Source organism: Danio rerio, chromosome 5, assembly GCF_052040795.2.
Source record: "Danio rerio strain M-AB ecotype USA chromosome 5, GRCz13ab, whole genome shotgun sequence".
In the NCBI taxonomy this organism is placed as follows: Eukaryota; Metazoa; Chordata; class Actinopteri; order Cypriniformes; family Danionidae; genus Danio; species Danio rerio.
Genome location: NC_141025.1, coordinates 7332939 through 7358424, shown reverse-complemented (window position 1 = coordinate 7358424; position 25486 = coordinate 7332939). Strand labels below are relative to the sequence as shown.

The window sequence follows — 25486 nt, the reverse complement described above, 5'->3', positions numbered from 1 at the left end:
GTCGTTATAGCATACATTTTCATTGTTTTCACTGCAAAATCCTCACCACGTGCGCGGATTTAGGAGACATTTATGCAGGATGCATCTTTGCACCTAAAAATGCCAAACTCGGTGCTCAGGAACAGATGAACAGTTGTGATGTGAAATTGCTGAAGTACAAAAGCCAGCAATGCTTGCCCCGCCTTTGTGCTCTTCTTATTGGCCCAATGCTTTAGAACTGAACGCGAATGATTGGTTAATATCAGCTGTCAATTACTCAATCAGACAGATGACAGGAGCTACAACCGCGAAAATGTGAAGCGCTGAAGATGAGAGAATGAAATCAACACTGACAGATTTACCTAAAGTTACTAATAATGACACATCTCATTAGTGATCATGTGCTGAATGTTAATCCACTGTTTACACTTTGTCAAGAGTGGATAAAAGACTTCCAGTGGCTTCAAGTCTGCTATAAAAATGACTAAAGCCATTCACTGTAAAGTCTGTGGAACAGGGTTTGCAGGTAACAGCGTTTGCCACTAAATCTACACAATTTAAGCGTGAGAGGTGTTGTATAATCCTTCATTTAATCTTCATGATGCTGTCAGCCGTGCATGCAGCAGCTATATGTAAAATTTAACACAGCTCATGAAAAGACCGTTGTTGTTATTAAGATGACATGCGAATAAGGTATAGATCAATATAAATTTGGGGCGGGGCGATGGATTGCGATGCCACCTCAGCATCGTGAAGTTTGTCGGCCATCGGCGATAGATCATAGAATCGTCTATCGGCACAACCTTAAACTCTAATTACACATGCAAATTGTTTATAATGTATGTGGATGTATGAAATCTTTCCAAGTTGAGTAATTTAGGTTATCTTTTTTTTTTTATTATATTCATATCGCAATGTATAAATCACAGAAAAACGAAATATCGCAATGTCAGCTTTTGTCCAATGTCATACAGCCCAAAATATAAAGTCCAAGAAACAACTTGGAAGTAAACGAGCAACTTTCATTTCTGATTCCTTTAACTCTCGAAGATATCAGATCATCAGACATCAGTGTTGTACTTCAACGCGTGCAACAAGCACAATGTTTAAAGCGTTAAAGCATTCATGCATGAGGTGTTTTGCAAGCTAACCACAATTTCACACATATATTTATTAAATGTAAATCAAAGGCGGCAACACCAAGGCTCCAAAAATACAAATTTATTAAATTAAAAAGGCTGACACAGAGCGTGTAACGTTTCGAGCCGGTGGCGGTTTTTGCGGATTTGGCTGAGCACCCAATTAAGAGAGATGTGCGTGTTTTTGTACAGTTTTTACACATATATTTATAACAACAGAATTGTGCAGGTTGGACCTAGAGATAAGCAAATGTTTTAGGTCAGCGTCTGACCTGGTTTTGGTCAGACATAAAAGAAAATGCTAAATTACACACAATTCTTTCTGATTCTAACCAGACCGTTTAGCTAAATGCCATCTACAATGGCAGACCAAATTAAACATTCTTGGTCTTAATCATGCAGACTATCATTATCATCATCGCTTAGACTAAAACCACCTGAAAGCTCACTATTTAACCCCGGTGACTGGACGATTATAAAATCAACTGCACAAGAACAGAAAGTACTCTGTGTGTACTGGCAAATAAACTACAATGCTGGGTTGTTGTAACAATGTTGATTCAAATATGTACAAACCCAACAGATGGGATAAGAATTAGAATTTATATTTAATTGGAGAAAAAAAAAAAAAACCACACACATTTGACTCCAGCTGAGGTTACAATAACCCAGCTTTTTTAGTGTACCGTGTATATACAGTAAAATGTAATTAAATGTGTATGAAAGTGGTCCTTATGCTCAATAAAACCGGAATTTCTTGGATCTCAATTGCTGTAATATTGTGACATATTACTAATAAAAATGCATGTTGTGTAATTAGGGCTGCTCGATTATGGGACAAAAATCATAATCACGATTATTTTGGTCATAACTGTAATCACGATTATTCAAAACAATATATAGTTGAAGTCAAAATGATTTGTCCTTCTTTTAATTTGTTTTTTTATAAAAAAAATTTCCCAGATTCAGTAATTTTTCACAGTATTTCCTATATTTTTTCTTCTGCAGACAGTCTTTTGTTTTATTTCAGCTAGAATAAAAGCAGTTTTAAATATTTTTGAGATCAATATTATTAGCCCGCTTAAGCAATATATTTTTTGATTGTCTGCAGAAGAAATTGTTGTTATACAATGACTTGCCTAATTACTCTAATTAAGCCTTTGAATCACACTTTAATCTGAATACTAGTATCTGGAAAAATATCTAGTGAAATATTATTTACTGTCATCATGGCGAAGATAAAAGAAGATAATTATAGTCATTTTAACAGTTTAATAATGAGGCATTAGAATCAGATTGTGTAAACACATATCCTAAATAAATAATAATAAATGTTAACAAAAAAAGTCTGAGGTAAAAAGTAACAGAGGATCTGATATCTGCTAGCAGATCTATTTTCAGCTGTCAGACACCAACATGAAAATATACTATAATAAATTATAGTAAATACTACAGCATTTTTAACCATACTGACACCTCCAATCACCTAAAATGTTGCTAGAATTGGTTTCTATGTATAGGATATATATAATAAATCGCCAAAAATGACTGAGGTCATGTTTATGTGTTGTGCGATAAGTCCAATTATTGATTATTGTGACAGGCCTATATTCATTTTTGTCTACCTTTATTTTACATTATTAAACAATGACTATTAATGTGCAGTCCGTCTACATTTCATCACACTCTCAACACTGTGATAATACACTGCTTGTGTTTGTCTAAATCTGTCTGTTTGTGTTTTGATGCAGTTGCCAGGTGATCATAAGCACAACTGAACAGCAGAACGCAAAGCTCTCTTTCTGCACACACACAAACATTTATTTCTGCTGCTTGTTCAAACTACTAACTTAAAATGAGCTGAATCAACACAATCCTTGAGTTTTTATGGTAACAAAACCCAAAAAGAGAGTTTCTTGAGTATTGTTGAATAAAAAAACGCAATTGTTTTATGTTTAATTTACTTACATTTGTTAAAACAATTAAAGGGAACTTAATCTAATTGATTTTGGGAAAAACTTTAAGGAATTGTAAGGGTTTTTTAACAGCACATTAAATTATTTCAGACTAAAATGTAAGTGTTTTAAGTACAGGGCTTGAAATTGTGACCATTTTGGTTGCATATGTGCCCGATATTCAATCTATGCGACCTTATTTGGGAGCATTTGTGCAACTGCATATAAAAGTTGTAGTGCAACCGGTTTTACTTTTTCCAAAAAATGTGCTGAATCGCTTTTCCCTGACACATGGATTTTATATTGGTTCATATTAGCTGTCAATCCCTCAATGCTCTTTGCTGTCAGATGACAGAGAGCTTTAATGACCGCGGGAAATGCAAACAGCTCTGAGGAAGACGCAATGAAAAGTACACAGGTTTGCGAACCCACCTAAAGTTACAAATACTGGCACTGATGGTAGAGATCATGTGGTGAATGCATACCTGTCAACATTGGGATGTGAAAATAAGGGATATGCCCATCATAATAAGGGATTACTACTTCCATACTAAATAGTACACTAAAATCAGTATGTGAGCCGAGTAGTATGTCCGAATTTATAGAATTCGAAAAACAGTATGCAGGAAGTACCCGGATGACTTACTATTTCCAACGAGATTCTGGAGTGCGCATGCCCCGCGAGCGAATTCATGAATGGGAGTAAAGCTATGCAAATTACGCGGGTACGTCACGTGACGATGTCAAAATGGTGGATGTAGTATGTCCGAATTACATGCATACTTTTCACACTCATACTGTATAGAACGTACTTTTCTAACGGCCGAGTAGTACGTTTAAATTCAAATGCAGTACCTACTGAGTAGTAGGCGGTTTCGGACGCAGCCTTTCACTCCGCTTCAAAACGCGTGTACAGAAACCTCTTGGGAAACAGAGTCTATTTATCAGTATGGAGCGCGTCAGCTGACAGTCACGCACAGCTATATGACTGATTTCAGGATTGTGTAGGAGGAGCGACAGCACCTGTAATCAAAAGGAAAGGGAATCGTGCCATTTTTTATATTTATTTTTAAGTGTTCTCATGCTTTTATTCCTAAACAAAGCAAAAGCACAGAACAGACTCACATTTAAGAGTAAGGGGGGGGGCCCTGGTGGTTCGGCGGTATGGGTTGCGTATAGGGAGGCTCGGCTCTTCAGAGAAAGACTGAAAATACGGGAGAAATAAATGAAAATACCTTCATGGGATGATAGCGGGATAGAACTATAAAATACAGGGCAATCACGGGAAAAAAGGGAGGGTTGACAGGTATGTGAAAGTTGATCTGCCAGTCGAGAGTGTGTTTTCGAAAACAGTGCTAAAAGTCTCATCTCAGATTGGATCAGATGTTTAATAGCCTGAATATTAATGTGTTGCATTCACTGCGCGTGCCGCAAAATGTCAAATCTAACTAGGGTTGGGTATCGTTTAGGGTTTTTTCAATACCGGTGCTAAATCAATACTTTTAAAACGGTACTGGTGCCAAATTGGTGCCTGAACCGATACTTTTGAACCACAAAATTATGGTGGATGACTCTAGAAAAATCTTTTACTTGACAAAAAAAAAATTAATAGAACAATATAATTAAAGTTTAAAGTAAATATAAATTCATATTTTATATATTTACATTAATTACATTAATATATTTCCTTTGATCATTTGTTGGTTAGCATTAATTTAAGATTTGCTTTATGAAATTACATTAGCTTACTACTAACCTGTGGAAAGGCTGTCTTCAAAATACTGAACTCCTTTTTTTCTAGGGTTGTGGCTTGTGACTATGTTTGCATGGTTATCAGTAATCTAATGATTTGCCTTAATCTGAATAAGACAATAATATGATCAAGGTGTTTACACGAGTTGCTTTTTGAATGTTCCTTTCATAATCCCGTCTTACATGTTATAGTACATAAATCACTGTCGATAATTGATGACATTGATGATGTCGCAAGCTTTTTCAGAAACCCAATATCTGATCTCTTCATAATAAAATGACCATAAGTGTTAAAGAGAACCTTAAACCTGATAAATAAAATGTTACAAAGGTGTGTTCAATGGTGAAGTGTAAACACTGAACAAAGCAGATTTTAAGTTGTGAATAATAAAGATACAGTAAACTCGGTCAACAAAACTAATTATGAAAATCAAATCTGAGCTTACAAGTAAAAGAACCAACCATCATTATTCAAATACATATTGCAACATTACAAATTGTGAAGTTGGATGACTACATTACCCCTATGCTAAATAATCTTTCACATCCTCATCTAGTGCTAGTGGCTGGGTGCATAAGAAAAGAAACCAAAAAGCCACTCTGGCGACATCCTTACATCCTTTTTTTATTTACAATCCCCTCACTGCTGCTATACGGCACTCAATTTCACATGCGTTGTTATTATGACCTGAAGTGATGAGCGCATGGATTCCTTGAGCATGTACAATGGACTTTGCGGTCGTGCTCCCCTGGCGTCTTTCGTTACTTAATAACGAGACCATGAATAATTTCCTCAGAGGATGACAAACGGACAAATCATTTCTGCCGCTCTGATATAAGTTAATAGAGAAAAGTAAAAAGCACTGCAGTGTTTGGATGCGCTGTGCTTGTATGAGTTAATTAGTCTGCCATTACAGAAATGTGTATATTGGTTAGTTCTACTTGCATGAATCGCAGCGCAAAAGGGGCATTCAGAAAATGTGTATGTTTTTCAACTAGGTGCGGGTGGAAAATGCGCACAGTTCACGTGCGTGCAGCTTGCACAACATGTGCATGTTGCTACTATATGCGCGTCGTGCAAGTCGAGCACCTCCATTGCAAATGACAAACTTGGACCCTAAGCTTATTGGCATTGCTTCCAAGGTGCATACTCAGCAGCCACATGCTAATAAAATGTTAGCCTTCATACTAAATCTTTTTTTTTATCAATATTGACAATTGTGTTTGATCAATAAATATCGATAAGGATTTTATCGCCCAGCCCTATTGCAATATAAAATCTATTTCACCAGATTGTAGTGATTTTGTGGTATAGTGCATCAGCATAAACTTTATTAAACTAGATAAATACACAAACAATTAATACAAAAAAAAAAACAACTAAACTTTGCAATTATTTAGATGCATTTCAAATTGAGGGGCCTGGGGCCTCATGTATCAACGCTGCGTACGCACAAAAACTTTGCGTATGCCAGGTTTCACGCTCAGAATCGCTCACGTTTGGATTTACTAACGATGAACTGAACGTGGGAATGTGCGCAGCTCCACGCCAGCTTCTTGGCTGGCGTACGCACATTTTTTGTGCGTGTCTGTTTTATTTCCATTGGCGACTCCTAAAGGCAGTTGTGTTAAATTGCACTCTACAAAGAGTCTGAGCCTTGCAATGGCAGCTGTATGAGACGGGTTCATCTAGCAGGTATGTCAGGTTTCCATACCATACAGTTGACCAGCTAAACATTAAAGCACAATTTGCAGCGGTCACCATTTTTCCCAATGTAATCTGAGCTATCTACTGCACAGACATTGCTATAAAGACACTATCTGAAGATGAATTTGCATGCGTGAATCAGAAACATTTCCATTCAATAAATGTGCAAATAAAATATGATGCACAAACTTATTAATGATTCCTACTTGTCTTTCTTGTGATAAATAGTTGGCAAAATCTGATATGTAGCGGGGGAAAAAGAAGAAAGAGTTCAACAAACGCTGGATTTGAACCAAGTTCATGCTCGAACGTGTCAAAACATGATGACATGCATTTTACGAGTTGCGCCACAGAGACTGTTAAGGGTGGTGAAACATTTTACACCTATAAATCACACTATTTCTTTTTTAATTCACTTAGTGCGATGTTCAGACCCAACTGTGTTAACCGCATCAGCTAAACTCTCCCACTCAATTTTTTTCTTTTGTTGTTAATTCCGGAGAACAAACTTGCAAATAACACAGCTTTTCTCCAGTCTACCTCCGAAAGGAGCACCTCCAATACACATTCTGTTCAAAGTTTCTCTGTTTGCTTGCTTTTGCCATTGCTTTTTCGTTGGGTTTTGCCAAAGTAGAGTCATTTGCATATTCATACGGGGGAGGAGGCAGGGAGGGGTTTTGTGCCCGTGCATGTTGCGCTCAGTTTCTTGTTCATTCGGATGTACAAAAGAATATGCGTGGGATTCGGCGTACGCAGTGTTTCATACATCTGAATTTTTTTCTGCGTACGCACATTTACAGCTTTGTGCGTATGCAATTTTTTAGTATGATTTCCACGCAAGTCTTCGTACATGAGGCCCCTGGTCTCCATAAATCCCTACTTGACATTGTGCGTACTGCGATGTGGCTATATTGTGGATCCGCACAATGTGATGCCGATGCTGAAATGATATATTGTGCAGCCCTAATTAATACAACAGTATAAATAAATATTAACGTAACAACAAATTATAAAATATAGAATGATTTGTGAATAAATATTCCCATTTGCATCTCAGGAATAAAAATTTTTTTAGTATAATAACATTTTCCTAAATATTTCATACTTCAATAAAAACATTAATAAATTGAGCAGTAAATACCTGAACAGTAACGTAATTTGCCATGCAATTAGTCATAATGGTTAAATTTTTACACACAAAACAAAACAGATCTGGAGACATAATACACCATTACTGAAAAGACGCTGACATACAGGTTTTTTAGGTTCTTGCAAGCTTTGTGTCCCACAATGCAGGCTTATGGTTACAGGAGAAAGGGCTGGCAAAAAAAGAAAAAGAAAGCCTCACACCTGCGATCTCAATGTCTGCATCGCTCTATGCTCCGCTGCTAAGAATAAAGGGACTACTGTTTGTGTGCCATTTAGGACATGGTTGATGCACGCATGATGATATGAGGTGAAAGTGCATTGAAGGTCAACATGGGCAAATGTCAATTTAGTTTCATGCATGCTCTTAGCCTTATGGTGCACAGGCTGCAGCAAATAATTAAATAAATATATAAAATAATAATAAATGTGCAAGGACAAACTAAAACTAGCTTTGGAATCAGATAGAGGTGTTTAGAATTGCATATACACAATATAATGCATGATACACAATCAGTTACACTAGGGACGAGCTGCTTTCTTGACTAACTGCATCTTGTTTAATGTTGATCATCTTTTTTTCATATTTATTTTATGTTGTCTCTTTATGTACACTGGAAGCTTCTGTAGCCAAAACAAATTCCTTGTGTGTGAAGCACACTTGGCAATTAAACTGATTCCGATATAACAAAATAAAAACTATCACAATATGGCTTAGTGCAACTGTCGCATCATGCAATGTAATTAAAAACGAATATTAATTTAATTTTCCAAGTGAAGAGATATTTATGTTTGCCAGAAACCTTTAAATATAAAACCTAAATATGCTAGCTTATGTAAATGAAGAAAGTATTGTTCAAAATGTGTGCCCAGGGCTTCATTGTTGAGAACAGAGAAATATGTACCCTGGACTGCATTTTCACAAATCCACTAGAGAGCAGCGTGTACATTTTCGACACTCTTATATTTGTTACTGAGGCACGTTTTCTCATACGTGGCGCATCTCAGACTGGCTAAAGCAGACTCCAAATCATCAGTCTTCATCTTGCTGGATTTATCAGCCGCTTTTGACACTGTAAACCACCACATCCTGCTATCTACGCTTGAGTCACTGGGCGTTGCAGGCACTGTTATTTAATGGTTCAGATCTTACCTCTTTGGCCCCGTTTACACTAGTGTGTTTTAGTTTGAAAACGCATAAGTTTTGCTACGGTTACGCCATCCGTCCACACTACGCCGGAGTTCTCGAGCGCCGAAAACGGAGCTTTTTGAAAACGCTGGAGGCCGTTTTCATTCTAAAATGCTGCTGCTCCGTCTCAGTGTGGATACATCTGACGGAGACATCTGAAAACGGAGGCGGGGCTGCAAACGTTCGCCTTTCTGATTGGGGCTTTTCCTCAATATTAAGTAGCCCACACACAGTTCAGTCTCGCATCCTTTTCTTGTAAGTTCAGACTTTGCAAGTTTGATCAAGGCTGCAGTCTCCCCCTTCTCAGTTTGATATGGAAAACATACCGAGGACACGGGTAAATCTTCAAAGGGAACCGTGTACTTTATAACTTCATTCACATCACCCTGGCTACGTTGTTTCACTTTCTCAACAATAAAATGTAAACATGATTTAAGGAACTGCCTATTTTCTTTTTAATATTAGCAACTTAACAGACAGCAGAAATGTTGAGGCGTCGTGCTGTATATACGAGCGTCATCTTCACTGTGTGGATATTTATAACAAAACGGAGCTGATAACAACTGCCTCCTTTCAATTTCAGTAAAAATACGAAACGCACCCTCTCTTTTGCTGAATATCAGTTTTAATAATCGATAATTATAAAAGTATAACATACAATAAGTTTATACATTGTAGGAAATAAAGGCAAGCGATCAGTCAATGTACCTGGATTAATGATTAACTTATCTTTGCGCTTAACCAAAACATGTTACCCGTGAACAAGTAACTTAATAGATTCCAATGACCAAAGTCAGGGAATTGGCCTATGTCATTAGATAAAGACAACAACATGAATGAAATATCCCGTTTAATAAATATAGTGAGATTAGATCCAGCGGGGGATGCTTGATGAGCAGTCCGACAAGCACAGCTCTCATCTGGGTAGATGGGCTGCAGCGCTTGCTCGAGAGTGTGTGTGTGTGGTCACGTGATGTGCGTTTTCAGCGTTTTGGTGTGGACGGAGAGCTGTTCAGAAACGCTGGGTAAAACGCGAGTGTGGACGCGGATCGTTTTCATTCTACAACGCCGTTTTAAAACTAAAACGCACTAGTGTAAACGGGGCCTCTGACAGGTCATTCAGGGTGTCTTGGAGGGGAGAGGTATCCAACCTACAGCATCTAAACACTGGGGTACCTCAAGGCTCTGTTCTTGGGCCACTTCTCTTCTCCATCTACACGTCATCTCTAGGACCAGTCATCCAGAGACATGGATTTTCCTACCACTGCTATGCTGATGATACCCAGCTATACCTCTCTTTTTTCATCCTGATGATCCCTCAGTTCCAGCTCGCATCTCAGCCTGCCTGTCAGACATTTCACACTGGATAAAAGATCATCATCTTCAGCTGAACCTCGCAAAAACAGAAATGCTTGAAGTTTCTGCCAACCCGACTCTACACCATAACTTTTCAATCCAGATGGATGGGGCAACCATTTCTGCATCCAAAATGGTGAAAAGCCTTGGAGTAACGATTGATGACCAACTAAACTTCTCTGACCACATTTCTAGAACTGCTCGAGTGTGCAGATTCGCACTCTATAACATCAGAAAGGTCCGACCCTTCCTATGTGAACATGCAGCTCAACTTCTTGTTCAAGCTCTTGTTCTCTCCAGACTGGACTATTGCAACTCTCTACTAGCCAGGCTCCCAGCTGACTCTATCAAACCTGCTTCAGAACGCAGCAGCACGAGTGGTCTTCAAATGAACCTAAAAGAGCACATGTCACTCCGCCGTTCATCCATTTGCAATGGCTGTCAGTTGCTGATCGCATCAAATTCAAAGCTCTGATGTTTTCCTACAAAGTTACTTCTGGCTTTGCTTCTTATCTGCTCTCACTTCTGCAGATCTATGTGCCCTCCAGAAACTTGCGTTCTGTGAATGAACGTCGTCTCGTGGTTCCATCCCAAAGAGGGAAGAAATCACTTTCCCGAACTCTCGCATTCAATCTGCCCAGTTGGTGGAATGAACTCCCTAACTGCATTAGAACGGCAGTCACTCGCTGTCTTCAAGAAACGACTAAAAACTCAACTATTTAGTTTCCACTTCACTTCCTAATCTGCAATTGCCTCTCTAGCTATACCACTAACTGTACTCAAAAAATAATAATTTAAATAAAAAATAAATAAATAAATAAATTGCATGATTAATGCTTTCCTTCTTAGACTTTACACACCTAGAAAGCTGCCTACAGCACTTATTGTTGCTCTTATAGTTGTGTAAATTGCTTCCTTGTCTTCATTTGTAAGTCGCTTTGGATAAAAGCGTCTGCTAAATGACTAAATGTAAATCTCATAAATCCACCAGAGGACAATGTATACATTTCTGGCTGTCTATAAGCCCATTTCCACTGAGTGGTACGGTGCGGTTTGTTGCGCGTTTTATGGCCGTTTCCACTGTCAAAAGGTACCAAAAAGCGAATCATACCATGCCACTTTTTGTGTACCCTTTGCAAAAGGTACGTAGCACAACAAAAAGACACCAAAAGGTGGAGTGAGATGATCAGCTGAACGCTTTTGGTTTACAGAGAAACGTCACTAGTGCATGAACAAGCCAGGAGAATGAAAACAAAGGAACTGCCATTTTTAAATACACAGCCGAGATATAACACTGTAATAATACACATATACATACGCATATATTATATAATAACGAGCGATGGTCGACCTGAGCTCAAACAAACCTTGTTGTTGTCTTGATGAACAGCCACAAAGCCAACAAGAACAAAATCTGCCTTGTCCTGTTTCTGTTTTACGAGCCCGTCTAAAAGTGCGAGTGCATATATATTTAAAATAACAAACTTCTTGAGCTGAAGATGTGTGCGTGATTATTAAAGTGCTTCTGACAAGCAATCCCTTCAGAAACGGACAAATGTGAGAGCGAAGTGCGAAAAAAGGAGAATCCAAAAAAAATAACAAAGGCAAATGATTCTTTCAGCAACCTAAAACATGAACAAACTGCCATGTTTAACTATTATTAGCATCACCTTTCGAACAATTATGAACTCAGAATGATGGAATTACTTTCTAACAATAGGTTACATGTGCTGGTGAAGATTAATGACACAGATGAGATGTTTGCACTGATGCGCTACATGTTTAGTGTTGTTTTTGAACACAAATATGGACTTAATGTCTGCTGTGTGTAGTTTTTCAGTAATCTGTAACATATCGGAGACTGTAAGGGTCTGTACGTGTTCATATATGTTGCATTTATTTATTTTATATAGTTGCAGATGTTACAGCAGGCTATTTTGCATTGATCATTGATCTGCAGTTCTAATCAAATCATGTTCATAGAAAGATTAATAATGAACGTTTATACACAAGTATTTATGTAAATGACCGTACAGCTTTACTTTCCCATTTCCTAGAGCGAGAATGACATTGACTGAAACTTTCTGCCGTACACCATGCCCCCACACCACTGGTACCCTTTTGGCAGTGGAAACACAAGCCTGATGAAGGTGACCGTACTGTACCGCTCAGTGGAAAAGGGCCAAAAATGTCTCACTTCCCAAGAGCTTTGCCTCCCACGTCTGTCACTATTCTTTGGGGTTGAGCTACTGTGCAAACCTTGCCATACATCCGTATGGATGTAAGCAGTTAGCAGTACCACCCCATATCATTCGTTTTACACACAAAATGGAGACATATGTACTCTGAGCTAGAGATCTGCGCGGGACTAAATTTTGAATCCCGCTCCCGCCCGCTCCCGCCGGCACCCGCCAGGTTTTAGCCCGAACTTGACTGCTCCCGCTTATATTAAGAATTCATCGTCCCGCCCCGTTTTCTGCCCGCCGCGCCCGATCCTGCTAAAGAGCGGGGGAGAACAAAACCGAAAATCCCCCAGCTATACAGTCCAGACAGCCAAGCTGCCTGTATAAACACACAAACACACAGCACCAAGCACACACACACAGACAAATCTCTCTCTCTCTCATACGCGCGCGCACTAACACACACACAAGCACCAAGCAGACACACAGGTGTTTGCTGTTATATCAACTCAAAGGCTTGTAATACCATGTATCAAGTACCAATGTAATACCAAAAGGTTTTATATAAAGGTATATAAATACTGAGTCGCGCCAGCTCCGGGCCGCAGCGCACATTACTCTCGGGCCGATTCTGGCGCAGATGCGGCAGCGTCGGCTCGCTTACGGCCGCCGCATCTGGCCCGATTGATTCGGGCCGGAATCGGGCAGTGAGTCCACAAGCATCCGGAGTCCAGCAGCCGGAGCCGGGCTCTAGCCGGAACTGGCCCGAGTGTATTTAGCTATCTGGGAAAGCTCTCTCTCTCTCTCTCTCATTTGTGCGCACTGACATACACACACACAAGCACCAAGCACACACACACAGGCAAAGCTCTCTCTCTCTCTTTTTCTCTCTCTCTCTCTCTCTCTCTCTCATTCGCATAGCAATATCCGCGATATTGCTAGACAGCCCGCTCCCGTCCCAAATTAAACCCGTTACCGACCGCTCCCGCGATTTATTCGGAAATTTATTCCCGCCCCGCAGAAATCTGGTCGGGTCCTGCGGCGCCCGCGGGAAAGCAGACCTCTACTCTGAGCCACCTATTTCTCAGTTCTTTACCCAAAACAGGAGGGTTGACAGGTATAGTTTACAAGCAGCCACATCTATTTAAACAATGCATTCTAAAGGGGGTTACTTCTAAATTATTAGAGGTGTGAACCTATGCTGGTCTCACCGTTTGGTTCGGTAACGATTATCATGCCTTCGATTCGGTTCAATTCGATATCTCGGTGCATCACGGTGCATTGACGATGCTTTCCATATACAGTGTTATATTTTAGGGGGGAGGCTATAACAAGCTGTCTGTATAAACACACAGACACACAGCAGCACACTTTCTCTCATTCAAACACATACACAAACATAGACAGCACCAAAGAAACAAACACACACACACACACACACGCCCAAACATGCATACACACACACGCACGCACACTTAAGCCCTTGCAACAGGGAGAGTTCGCGCTGAGCGGAGCTAAACGAAAAAAAAAAAAAAAAAAAACGAAAAAAAGAAGCACGGTCCCTTACTGAGAGCTCCTCTCATCGCGAGCTCTCACAGCTAAACACATATTGCGAGGGCTTAAACGGAGCAGTGCTCGTAATATCGAGCGGAAAAAAAAGAAAGACAGCTGTGAAACATAACCAGCTTTGTCTTTTTGTAGGAAACACACCTGAGATCTTTTTAGGGTAAGAGGTTTTTGAGTTATTGCCATCTATAACTGAATGTGTGTCAGGAATATCGAAAACAAAACCGACTGAACCGCGCTCCTTTCTGGCACCCCCCTGGATATACAGCGTCCTTAGCATATGCCTATGGTGCCTATGCCACGGGTTGGCCCTGAGTTGCCTGAGTGTTGTAAATACCGGCGCTCACCTACCTCGCAACAGAGCGCATAGGAGATAAATGACGTTAGTACATAATAACCTGTTATGATTATTACTGAACCAATACCTTATTGTCTGCGTCTGCATCGCGGTGCACCGAAGAAAAAATTAATTTTGACACCCCCATAAATTATGATGGGTTATGTAGAATACTTAATAACATTATAAGTGGGCGTTAGAGATAAGTACAAAATAAAATAAAAACCAGTTACATGACTCCTTTAACTTTAAATAGACTATCCTCCAAGTCACTAAACTTTGTGTTAAATGACCGAAAAATAATTACCAACAGAAAATGTCAATAGATAAAAAGTACATTGTTTCCGAATGAAAATACACTTCAGGCGCCCTATTTATGCCAATCTGCATTAGACAGTTTAAAAGGTGCCTGTGATCAGCAAGCAAACAGACGGTTTAAAAAAGGACATGGATAACAGACACTAAAGCGCTGTCAGGATGAAACTACAAATCCACTGCTAAAAATAGGTGCATGTGTGTTTAAAAGACTGAGGCTCTGCCCAGCATCTTGAGTCATTTCATGAAAATAATTTGTTCTGTTCAGAATCACATGGCGATTAGCTCATGCAAGAGTCTCAAGTTGCAAAACCAGACCCAACACAGTTATAGTTAAACACACTGAAAATGAGACAATAAACACCTACAGATTACCCAGACTAATAAATAATGCTGATAATGATTATTCGAAAAGATACCAAAACTACCAATGTAATTTCCCTATGTTGGTTACTATGTTTTGTATGTTGTAATTCTGTTAATACTTCTTCTTTGAAAACGTATTACAGCATGTGGACAAACTGGGCACTTGAGATTTTCCCTGACATCAGTGAGTGTATTGTTCATATGCAAAATTAAGGTAGTGTTCATTAAATTCAAGAAATCCGTCTTTCGGATGAGATGTTAAACCGAGGTCCTGACTCTCTGTGGTCGTTAAAAATACCAGGATGTCCTTTGAAAAAAGAGTAGGGGTTTAACCCCGGCATCCTGGCCAAATCTGTCCACTGGCCTCTGTCCATCATGGCCTCCTAACCCTCCCCATATCATAATTGGCTTTATCACTCTGTCCCCTCTCCACCAATCAGCTGGTGTGTGGTGTGCGTTCTGGCGCAAAATGGCTGCCGTCGCGTCATCCAGGTAGATGCTGCGCGCTGCAGGTGGATGAGGAGATTCCCCTCATTGTGTAAAGCGCTTTGAGTGCCCAGAAATGCGCTATATAAATGTAAGGAATTATTATTATTATTATTATTATTATTATTATTATTAGTATTATTATTAATTAAGGTTTTGATTTTAGGTCATACTGTCCAGCCCTACTAATCCAAACAGCAGTACTACCGTAATATTTATTGTACTACTACAAATTACTACAGTAAATATAGGAATATTTATACATTACACATTAATATAGGAAAACTGTGCACCGTTTTAATGTTCTTTATCTCAGGCCCCATTGACACTAATGCGTTTTAGTTTTAAAACAGCATTTTAGATCAAAAATGATCTGCGTCCACACTAGCGGTTCACCTAATGTTTCTGAACATATCTCCATCCACACTACGCCACCAAAAACGTATATCACGTGACCATTCGCGCACTCTGGGCATGCGCGTTCTAGTATAAACAGAAAGCATGTGTCATGCTCGGTATTTGGTTATTGTTAGTCAACAGACGCCGGTTGAACATTAAACGCGATGGCAGAGGTATTTTTGTGAACAGACGACGAGGTCGAGTTGTTACTAAACGTAACAAATAAATAACTGCACAATGGCCCCTAAAACAGACAATGGTGCAAACAACGCTCCCATTTCTATGCCCATGTTGTTGTTTATATTGAAGGCTGGTCTGCTGTCTTCCGGTAGCATTAAAGCCATGTGTTATAGTCATGTGATAGAGGCTTGACGAATAAGGGAAGGATACGCAATGACACAAAAGCCCCAATCAGGTAGCGAATCTCAGCAGCCCCGCCTTCATTTTCAGATGTCTGCGTTTTTCCCCATCCACACTAAAACAGAGCAGCAGCGTTTCAGAATGATAACGGCCTCTCCACAGTTTCTAAAATGCTCCGTTTTTGACGCCTAAAAACTCCGGCGTAGTGTGGACCTCAGTATAGCAAAGGATTTCGACAATATTCTGCACTTTAAAACTAAAAGTTTCAGGCCAAGCTCACTGCAAATATGCATCTCAGCTTCAACTTTTGTGAAACATAAAATACATAGCTCTGTGTAGTGTGTACATTTTGTATGCACGCTTCATGTGACAAATCCACTAGAAGGCGATGTTTACATTGTTGCAAATCTGAAATACGTTACTTAGTACTGTGTTTCTCAACCACGTTCCTGGAGGACGACCAGCTCTGCACATTTTCCATGTCTCTTTAATCAAACACACCTGATTCAGATCATCAGCAGAGCCAGAAAGGCCTGTAATGGGTGTGACAGACAAAGGAGACATCCAAAACATGCAGTTCTGGTGGTCCTCCAGAACATGGTTGAGAAACACTGACTTATGCAGAGTTCAGACTGTATGATTTCAGCCCTGATTTTGGCTCGGCGACAGGTTTTGAAAAGTCGCCAACAAATGCCTGAAATCACAGGCCAATCGGTGCTCGTTCACATGAGTGACAAACACCCAGTGTGAAGTAAAGACGCCATCTGAGTCGATTCAAATCATGTAAAATGTGTTCTGACTGAAAACAACATCAGCGATTACCTACAGCCAATGTGAGAGCAGCATCCACTACTCTGGGTACCTGCAGACCAGCAGGAGTTTGGGGGAAAAGATAAAAGGGCTTCTTCTCAGTTTATTCTGACCCGAAAGATGGAGTTTCTATTGCCAGAAATAGCCAATTCTCTTCAAAAGCCAGGTGAGCAAAACAAGCACATTTCTACCCTACTAAAGGCTTCTTTCTTACTATGTAGTTAATAACAAAGGTCTATGTGACCTCGCGTTGTTTCTGTCACTTCCCGCGAGTTTCTGGTTGTGAAATGCAGTTTGGACAAAGTTGTCAGCAATTTAATGCGCTGCTACATTTGTTATTCGTACATTTATATACACATAACCACAATTTATATCATTATAAAGATAAGTGTGTTCATGTAAACACTATAAATGAGGATTCTCTCTCGATCCCCGGGTCTAAATTATAGATCTGAATGCAGACTCAGTGCAGCAGGTCTCCTGAACTGCCTATTTTAACCAAACCATCTTTCAGTGTAAACAAAGCAGCGATGAAATGCTATTCTGGATAATCATGCAGTGTGAAAACATCTGAGACACGACTTTAAAAATTTACTTTAAAAATCATGCAGTCTAAACTCGACTAAAGCATATGTTTTGTTGTACATTTCAGATACGCATGTTGTGTAAACCAACTTTACCGAGCTGGTCTTTTAAAGATTTTATTACTAACAAGTTGTTAAACGTCACAAGACCTAATAAAGTATACTATACGACTTCATCACAAGGCCTACCGCACTTTTGCTGCAGTTTCTCTGCCCACAGAGGAAGCCCGCGACTCCTGCTGTGTGAAAGCACTCGACGTCACTTGAATACGCCCCTCCCACTGACTAGCATAGGCTTTGCATACAGCTTGAAGTTGAAAATGAAATCGAAAATAAAAACTGAAATGAAAAAGTGTCAATAAAAGGAAAGCTTAAATTTACATTTTTAATTGAATTGTGTCACTATTATAGCGTGAACATTAATAACGCACTTTGTAAAAATTGTGTTTGCATTATTTTTCAGTTTGGCTTTTTATCTTAATATTGGCAGTCTTGACGTGGAAATACAGTGAAAATGAAATGTTAAATTGGCATCTTCATTTTAATTATCAATTTGACAGGGACGATGTGTTGTCAAAGTGAAAATTAAAATTAAAATTAAATAATTTCATTTCGTTTTCAATTTTGGCAGATATTTTGTGAACAGTGTTTTAAAATGAAATTGTTAATCTGATTTTCATTTTCATTTCCAATGTTTATTTGATTTATTTAAAATTGGCAGGATTTACCTTCCATAATTACCTGCTCTTCACACACAAAATAGGCCAACCTGAAACTTTAAATTAGAAAAGGCTTAATAATACATTGGACAGGTGCTCCACGCACTGATTTCTCCCCTTTGTGCTGCTGTTTTAGAAGTGTTCGCGGATACCGGAGGGCTATTTGCCGTGTTTCAGGGATGCACCAGCTGCGGATTTAGTGTTGATTGTAGAGTTGTAAAATTATTTTCACAATAAGTTCTGTTCTCTCATCCTTCTAACTGAGTTTACTCTTCTGAAGGGAATACTTAAGTGCTGTGAATAGTTTGTAAAGCCTGGCTCATCGTGGTCAAAGTAGTTGATTAAAATAATTAAAACTGACGGCCCGGCGCATATGTATTGTCAATAACAGAAAATTATGTAGTTTAATATAGGCTACTCTGAAACTGTGAAAATTTCACTGTCATTTTATTTATATTAATATTTTATTTATTTAACAGACCTATTTGTCAGTTTGTGCGCTGAAGCATATAAGCGGACCTTGTTTTGAACTTCACCTCAAATATTCGTGTTTATTTTCTTGATAATTGATCAACAAAAGTACATTAAAATAACCAACAAATTATATCGAACTAAATTTGTTTCAAAAAGATAATATTTCTGGCAAAAAATGCTTTGTTTCTCACTCACGGCGAGTTTAGGCAAGGAAATGTTTATTAAGTAAAACTGGCCTCAGATGATTTAGTTTAGTCTGCTTCTAACCTGCAGGAGAATATCAGGCTTTGCTGTAAGGCTGGTTATTTTACCAACAATAAGGGTCAAAAGTGGTAGCTTATCACAGATTTCAAAGAAAAATCTTAATATTAAAAAGAAAACATGAGCTAGACCACAACAGATCATATCAATGTCATAATGATTGCTCAAATAATGTAGCCCATAGTTTACAGCAAGCATCACATTTTTATTTAGATTGTGCTGTCTTTTGTATACAGCAGGCTTATAGGTCTGTTATTTTTTTTACTAAAGAAGATATATTATTTGAGTTTATCACCAGAATTATAGAAACTGTATTATGTTTTTTTTTTTGTTAAAAAAACAAAAAACGCCATAGTATTGGGATCAGATGGGTATCGGTCGATACTCAGAATTTTGGTGTGGGGATCGGTTCCAAAAAATGGTATTGGTGCTGTTGACTTGAATTTCAGTCTGATGCATTGTGGATTGCACCTATTGTATGCACAAATTTGAGCTTGCATATGTTAATGCAATTGAGATCACATGCACTTAATGCCAAAAAACATACTTCAGCTTTTACTGTTAAGGGGGCTTATGCATTTCATTCGAAATCTGTAACTGGATTGAATGCAAAATGAGTCAATATGTTTTTGATAAATGGCATGCACAAACACCGCAGAGCTGATATCTAGCTCACTCATATCTTTCATCTTCAGGTTCCCTCTAGCTATGACATGCATGCTTTAGCCCACACTGTGAGAGACCTATGAGAGACTACTCTAACATTCATTCATTCATTCTCCTTGGTTTAGTCCCTTATATATCAGCGGAATGAACTATTCCAGCATTTGTTTTACGCAGCAGATGCTCTTCTAGCCGCAACCCAGTACTGGGAAACACCCATACACTCTTGCATTCACACAGGCACTCATATCTTATGGCCAATTTTGTTTACTACTCTAAAATATAACAGTGTAATCTGGTTGAAGTACAGTGTTAGCCAGTTTGCTGCTTCTCAGCCACGTGCAGCATAGGAAACCATGACAAAACGCACACCTGGAATTGATTTTCTCTGGAGTTTTTTTTATATTTATGAGTGGATTTCTACATTCATGTGCTGTCTATTTATGGGACAAAGCATCACATCAAACCATATGTGATTTAGCTCTAGCATGTTACATTAGTTCTGTGCACTACATTGCAGACTGTTGAATATATTTTTAGATCAAAATAATACATTTAACCATGATTTACAGAACACATACTAAAATGTAATTCGGTGTAAGAACATTTATATGGAGACAGATTAGACTCAATACTATTTCACGCAAAAGACACAATGTACACATGCGTAGCCAAATTCACGTGCATAAAACCAAATTCATGTGCGTAAAATGTTTATTTATATTCACAAAAAAAAAAAATTCACGTGCACAAAATAAAAATACATTTTCATAAAATACGTTTCCCAAATGCAAAACACCATTTGCAAATGTATAAGAACCTAACGTGCTGACCACTGGACCACAATAGCGCCGCTATCATTACCCTGGACCACAATAGCTCTTATCATTACCCTGCAGGATACGTCTTGCTCATGCGGCTACGAGACAATACATAAGAAGAGCGGAGCTGCGACAAAATGGATAAAAAGAGTGAGGATATGGTCAAATAAATTAATAAATTCAAAAAAAAGTGCGACTGCTGCTTTCTCCCTTCGCCATGCTGGAGAGGAACAGTCTGCGCAAAAGAAGCGTAGAGTTGGTACAGGGCTCGAAATTGCGACCATTTTGGTCGCATATGCGCCCTAAAATTAATCTATGCGACCTCATAATATATCTGGGAGCATTAGTGCGACTGCAGATAATGGTTGTAGTGCGACCTGTTTTGGTTTTTTCTAAAAACGTGCTGAATCGCTCTTCCCTGCCGCTATATTGGTTCATATTAGCTGTCAATCACTCAAGGTATTCCGCTGTCAGATGACAGGGAAGGAGCTTTTATGACCACGGGAAATGCAAACGGCTGAAGAGTAAAAACTTAAAGCACGCAGGTTTGCAAACCCCACCTAAAGTTGAGGCGCAGATGAAAGCGATCATGACACGTCACGTGGTGAATAATGATCCGCCAGCTGAGATCAATCGAGTACGCGCTTCTTGGAGAAGGTGCCCGAATCTCGATGCGTTGCATTCACTGCGTGTTCAGCGCAAATGTCCGCTAAAAGTCAAATCTAATACTGTACATATCATCGCCAAAGAAGCTCGCCTTTACTAAGTTTACACTGAAACTGCGGCTCATAACAAAGACCGGTATTGGGCCGGTGGTCAGCGCAAGAATCTTGCGCTGCCTGCTCATAAATTGGGTCGACTGACTCGCCAGCTTTTCCACTAACACAGAAAAATGAAGATCAGCTCAGACTGAACATTTAAATTGACACAAACTGAAACCAAAACTTTTAAAGAGTGATAGAAGTGAGACTTTACTTAATTTCTTTTGTCTATTCTTTTTTGAGGTGTATATTATTATTATTTTTTTATTTACTGATGACTGCTTTGCAGCTTTCATCATTGAATTGAATGATTTATTATAATCTTTTGTTTGTTTTGTAGCAGAAATATTATTTATTAAATTGACATGCATATAAAAACAGCAGCACAAAATAAATATTTCTTACTGCAATGCTTCATTTTTGTTTGATGCAAACTATACAATTATTTTTCATAAAGTAACAGACTTTTTATAGCAGATAACCTACATTCATGCACATTCAAGGCAGTATCATAATGAGAAATGGAATTCATTGTTACTATTATTCTCATTTTTCATCATCATTAATATTCTATGGCCTAATTATTAGACATTCATTTTGGAATTATTGCACACAAATATCAATGTCTTCGCAGCATTAGTTAGATAGTTGTTTCTGGTTTTTGTCAGTCCTACTAATGTTGTTTTAAAATACAATAAATCCCTTAAAAAAACTATTTGCAGCGGTGCTCATTCATTTTTGGTGGGTGCTCCTAAATTTTTTCTGGTGCTCCTAAAATTTTTTTGGTGCTCCTAAATATTTGAAGTTGGGAGCACCGGTGCTACCAAGTAAAAAATTTAATTTCGAGCCCTGTGGTATCATTGAATACAGCTCTCATCTGATTGGCTGAAAGGTACGAGTAGACCTGACTCTGGCAGGAAAGTCTCAAAAATACACACACATGTATCCAGGGGGAGTCGTACGTGAAAGAGGATTTGCACATTCTCATTCAGGATGAACTCACAAGTTTTAAACATTCAAAACTTTTTGCACACTTTTATACATTTGCAAATGGTGTTTTGCATTTGTGAAACATATTTTATGAAAATGTATTTTTATTTTGTGCACGTGAATTTTTTTTGTGAATATAAATAAATATTTTACGCACGTGAATTTGGCTACGCATGGGTACATCGAGTCTTTTGCATGAATTTCTTTTGAGACTTATCTGATTCCATACATTTACAGCATATAAACCCAAATATCTAGTCAGGCATATTTAGGAAAAGACTCATTTGATGACATAATACAATCCCCATCCCTACTCATTAACATGTTTGACCAAATCCTAATACTTAGCGAGCATTTCTAGCAGGTTTTCGTCATTAATATGCATTAATACTGGTCATTATGGTGATACTTGGAGGGACTATTTTTTCTGAGGTGGTACTTGGTGAAAAAAGTTGAAGAATCACTGGTCTTCTACATTTTTTATACTGCAAATGTCTCATGCATAACAATGGAATTGCTGTACTGTGATTTTTGGCATTACATAAGAAAGTCCTGGTGAATTTCTGATCTTGGTCCCACATTAACGTCTAAACAAATGCCTGGTCGTCACAGATGAACGAAAATAACTTTACTAAACAGCGCGTCACTCTTAACCCAGCAGCCTCAAGGCACTAATATTGAGATTAGTTAGATTAGGCAGTGCGGCTCATTTTCTCATCGCCCCAGGCAACAAGTCAACAAGCCACAACATCAAAAGCTGTAGATAACGGGATTGACTACCTAACAGTAAGACACTACTAGTTAAATGCTAACAACGACTGGTGTTGACACAGAAAGGCATTGGAAACCATGTTTACTGAGCATTTCACAAAAGACATGAAAACAAAAGCACAATATAAGACTAAAAGCTAGGTTTATGGAGGGATAATTCACGCAGAAATGAAAAATGTGTCATCGTTTACTCATTTCTTCCCTCTAATAAACTCAAAATAAGATATTTTGAAGAGAGCTGGAAGCCTGTAACCATTGACGTTCATTGTATTCGTCTTTCCTACTATGAAAGTCAACGGTTAATTTCAGCATTCTTCAAAATATCTTCCTAACAGAAGAAAGAAACTCATAAAAGATTTTGAACCACTTGATGGTGAGAAAACTGTACATTTTCAACTTTAAGTTTCAGCAGATATTAAGTGAACTTTGGAGGACGGCTGTGAATTGACACTTCACTGTTTTGTTGACACATTTTAGAAGTTACAAGCAGACAGGAACTATATACATGCATATCAACTAGCATCAACTTCTGTATTTAGGGGTAAATATAGAGCTTACTGTGAGTTTGCGCTGGTGAGGATCTGATATTAATCACGTATCTTCGTGTTACAAGAGCAGCTGTGAAGAGCATTGAGGTAAAGTTGGTTTTATATTCGCCCAATCTCCTTAATAATATGAATCCAGAAAAGTATTATTAGCAAATTCTCAATCATATTAGCAGCCAATGAGTATCAAAGCACAATAGTGTTCACACACAGTTAATGTAATGGTGCTAATGTTGTTTTGAAGTCATACTTAAATGCGATTTCAGATTGAGTGCCCAAAGTAGCTTCACAAGTTTTCATTGTTAAAAAAACGAACGAATACGTGAATAACACCAACTTCACCTCAATGTGAACAATGAATCAGGCTGACTCCGACAACCCATTGAGAAGCTACAGAAAACAGAGTAAAATACGCGAATAAACCCAGGTTTAAACCGCAGCAGAGTGTGTTTTTCAGCGTGTTGCTGCAGTCAAGCATCGGCGCGCGATGACGTTGGCAACAGGAGCGCGCTCCATCCGCGTCTTCAGCGTCATTTTAGCGCTCTAGCGTCGCGTCAAACTTCCCATTTCACAATTTTCCGATGTCAAAGGTTAAAGGAGATCACGCTTACCTAAATCGTCCATGTTTCGCGGTCGTTCTGGGTCGATAACGGGAGCAGGAGCCCGCGATTTACCGCTCGGCTCTGTTCCGTGGCTCGTCTGTGCTCCGCAATTGCACGCGGAGAAGTTTTCAACAAGTGCACGCGCAGCGCGAGCCCGTGAGGAGTCGGACACGCGCCCGCGTACTGGCCTGTTGACCATTAAAAAAATAAAAAATTAAAGTAAAATAAATTAAAACCGTACATGTTGAATGAACACATAAAAAACAATTTCATTAAAATATATACTTGGTGTTCGTAGCTAAACAATTATGTAGGACGATAAATTTCTGTAAAAACAAAAAATGCTAATAATAAATAAATAAATGTATAATCCATACATTCCTGCATAAATAAATAATTAATAGCGCGGGCAGGTAAATGTTTAACAAAACTACAAGAATGTTAGGGGAATAAGAAGATGCTAAACTGAAAGTTAGAATGCAGGAATTCACGGCTTTATTTACTCATTTATTTATATATTTGCATATTTTATTTGTGCAAGAATTTATTAATTTATTTACTCATTTATATATTTGTGTATTTATTAATAATTTTTGCAGGTTTCGTCCTCCATAAATAATACTTTTATTTATGTAAAAATGTATTTAAAATAATACATATGTTCATTTCCTATATAATATAATTAATTTACTGAGTAATATAACTTAACTTAATTTACAAATATTCCTAATGGATGATAATATTTAATTTAATAGTAAAGAAATAGTCAAACAGTAAATAACATTATTTGTGTGTGTGTGTGTGTGTGTGTGTGTGTGTGTGTGTGTGTGTGTGTGTGTGTGTGTGTGTGTGTGTGTGTGTGTGTGTGTGTACATATATGTTACAGTTATATATATATATATATATATTACATATAACTTTTTATTAAATAATACATATAAATATAATATGATTTTATTGATTTTTATATGATTTATATGATTTTTATTTCAAAATATATTGTGTAACAAATTACAAAAAATAACAAAGGACGCTGATATTTAATTAAAAAAATCTAACTTTAAATGTTAATAAAATGATGGCTATATGCAATCATAATTGTTTGTGTAAGCACAAATTAATAAATAAAAAAGATGATGTTAATTGATTTAATGATAAAATGTATATTAATATTTTAGGCCCACTATAATAATACATATAATAACCTACAAAACATACATAATGTACTATAAAAGGTATACATGTTGCA

At 38.2% G+C, this 25486-nt stretch overlaps 1 protein-coding gene across 5 annotated transcripts in view; it reads right to left on the bottom strand.

The window, feature by feature from the left end:
• pxna (paxillin a) overlaps positions 1-24370 on the bottom strand; it is a 108073-nt gene extending 83703 nt beyond the window's left edge. For 3 of the 5 annotated variants that reach the window (XM_087251555.1, XM_087251554.1, XM_087251559.1), the window contains exon 1: positions 24247-24370. Coding sequence is in view for 4 of the 5 variants with exons in the window: in XM_087251554.1 (XP_087107680.1) it covers positions 24247-24259 (13 nt within the window). In the remaining variant the exon portion in view is untranslated. 5 annotated transcript variants of the gene reach the window in all.
• Between the last annotated feature and the right edge of the window lie 1116 nt (positions 24371-25486).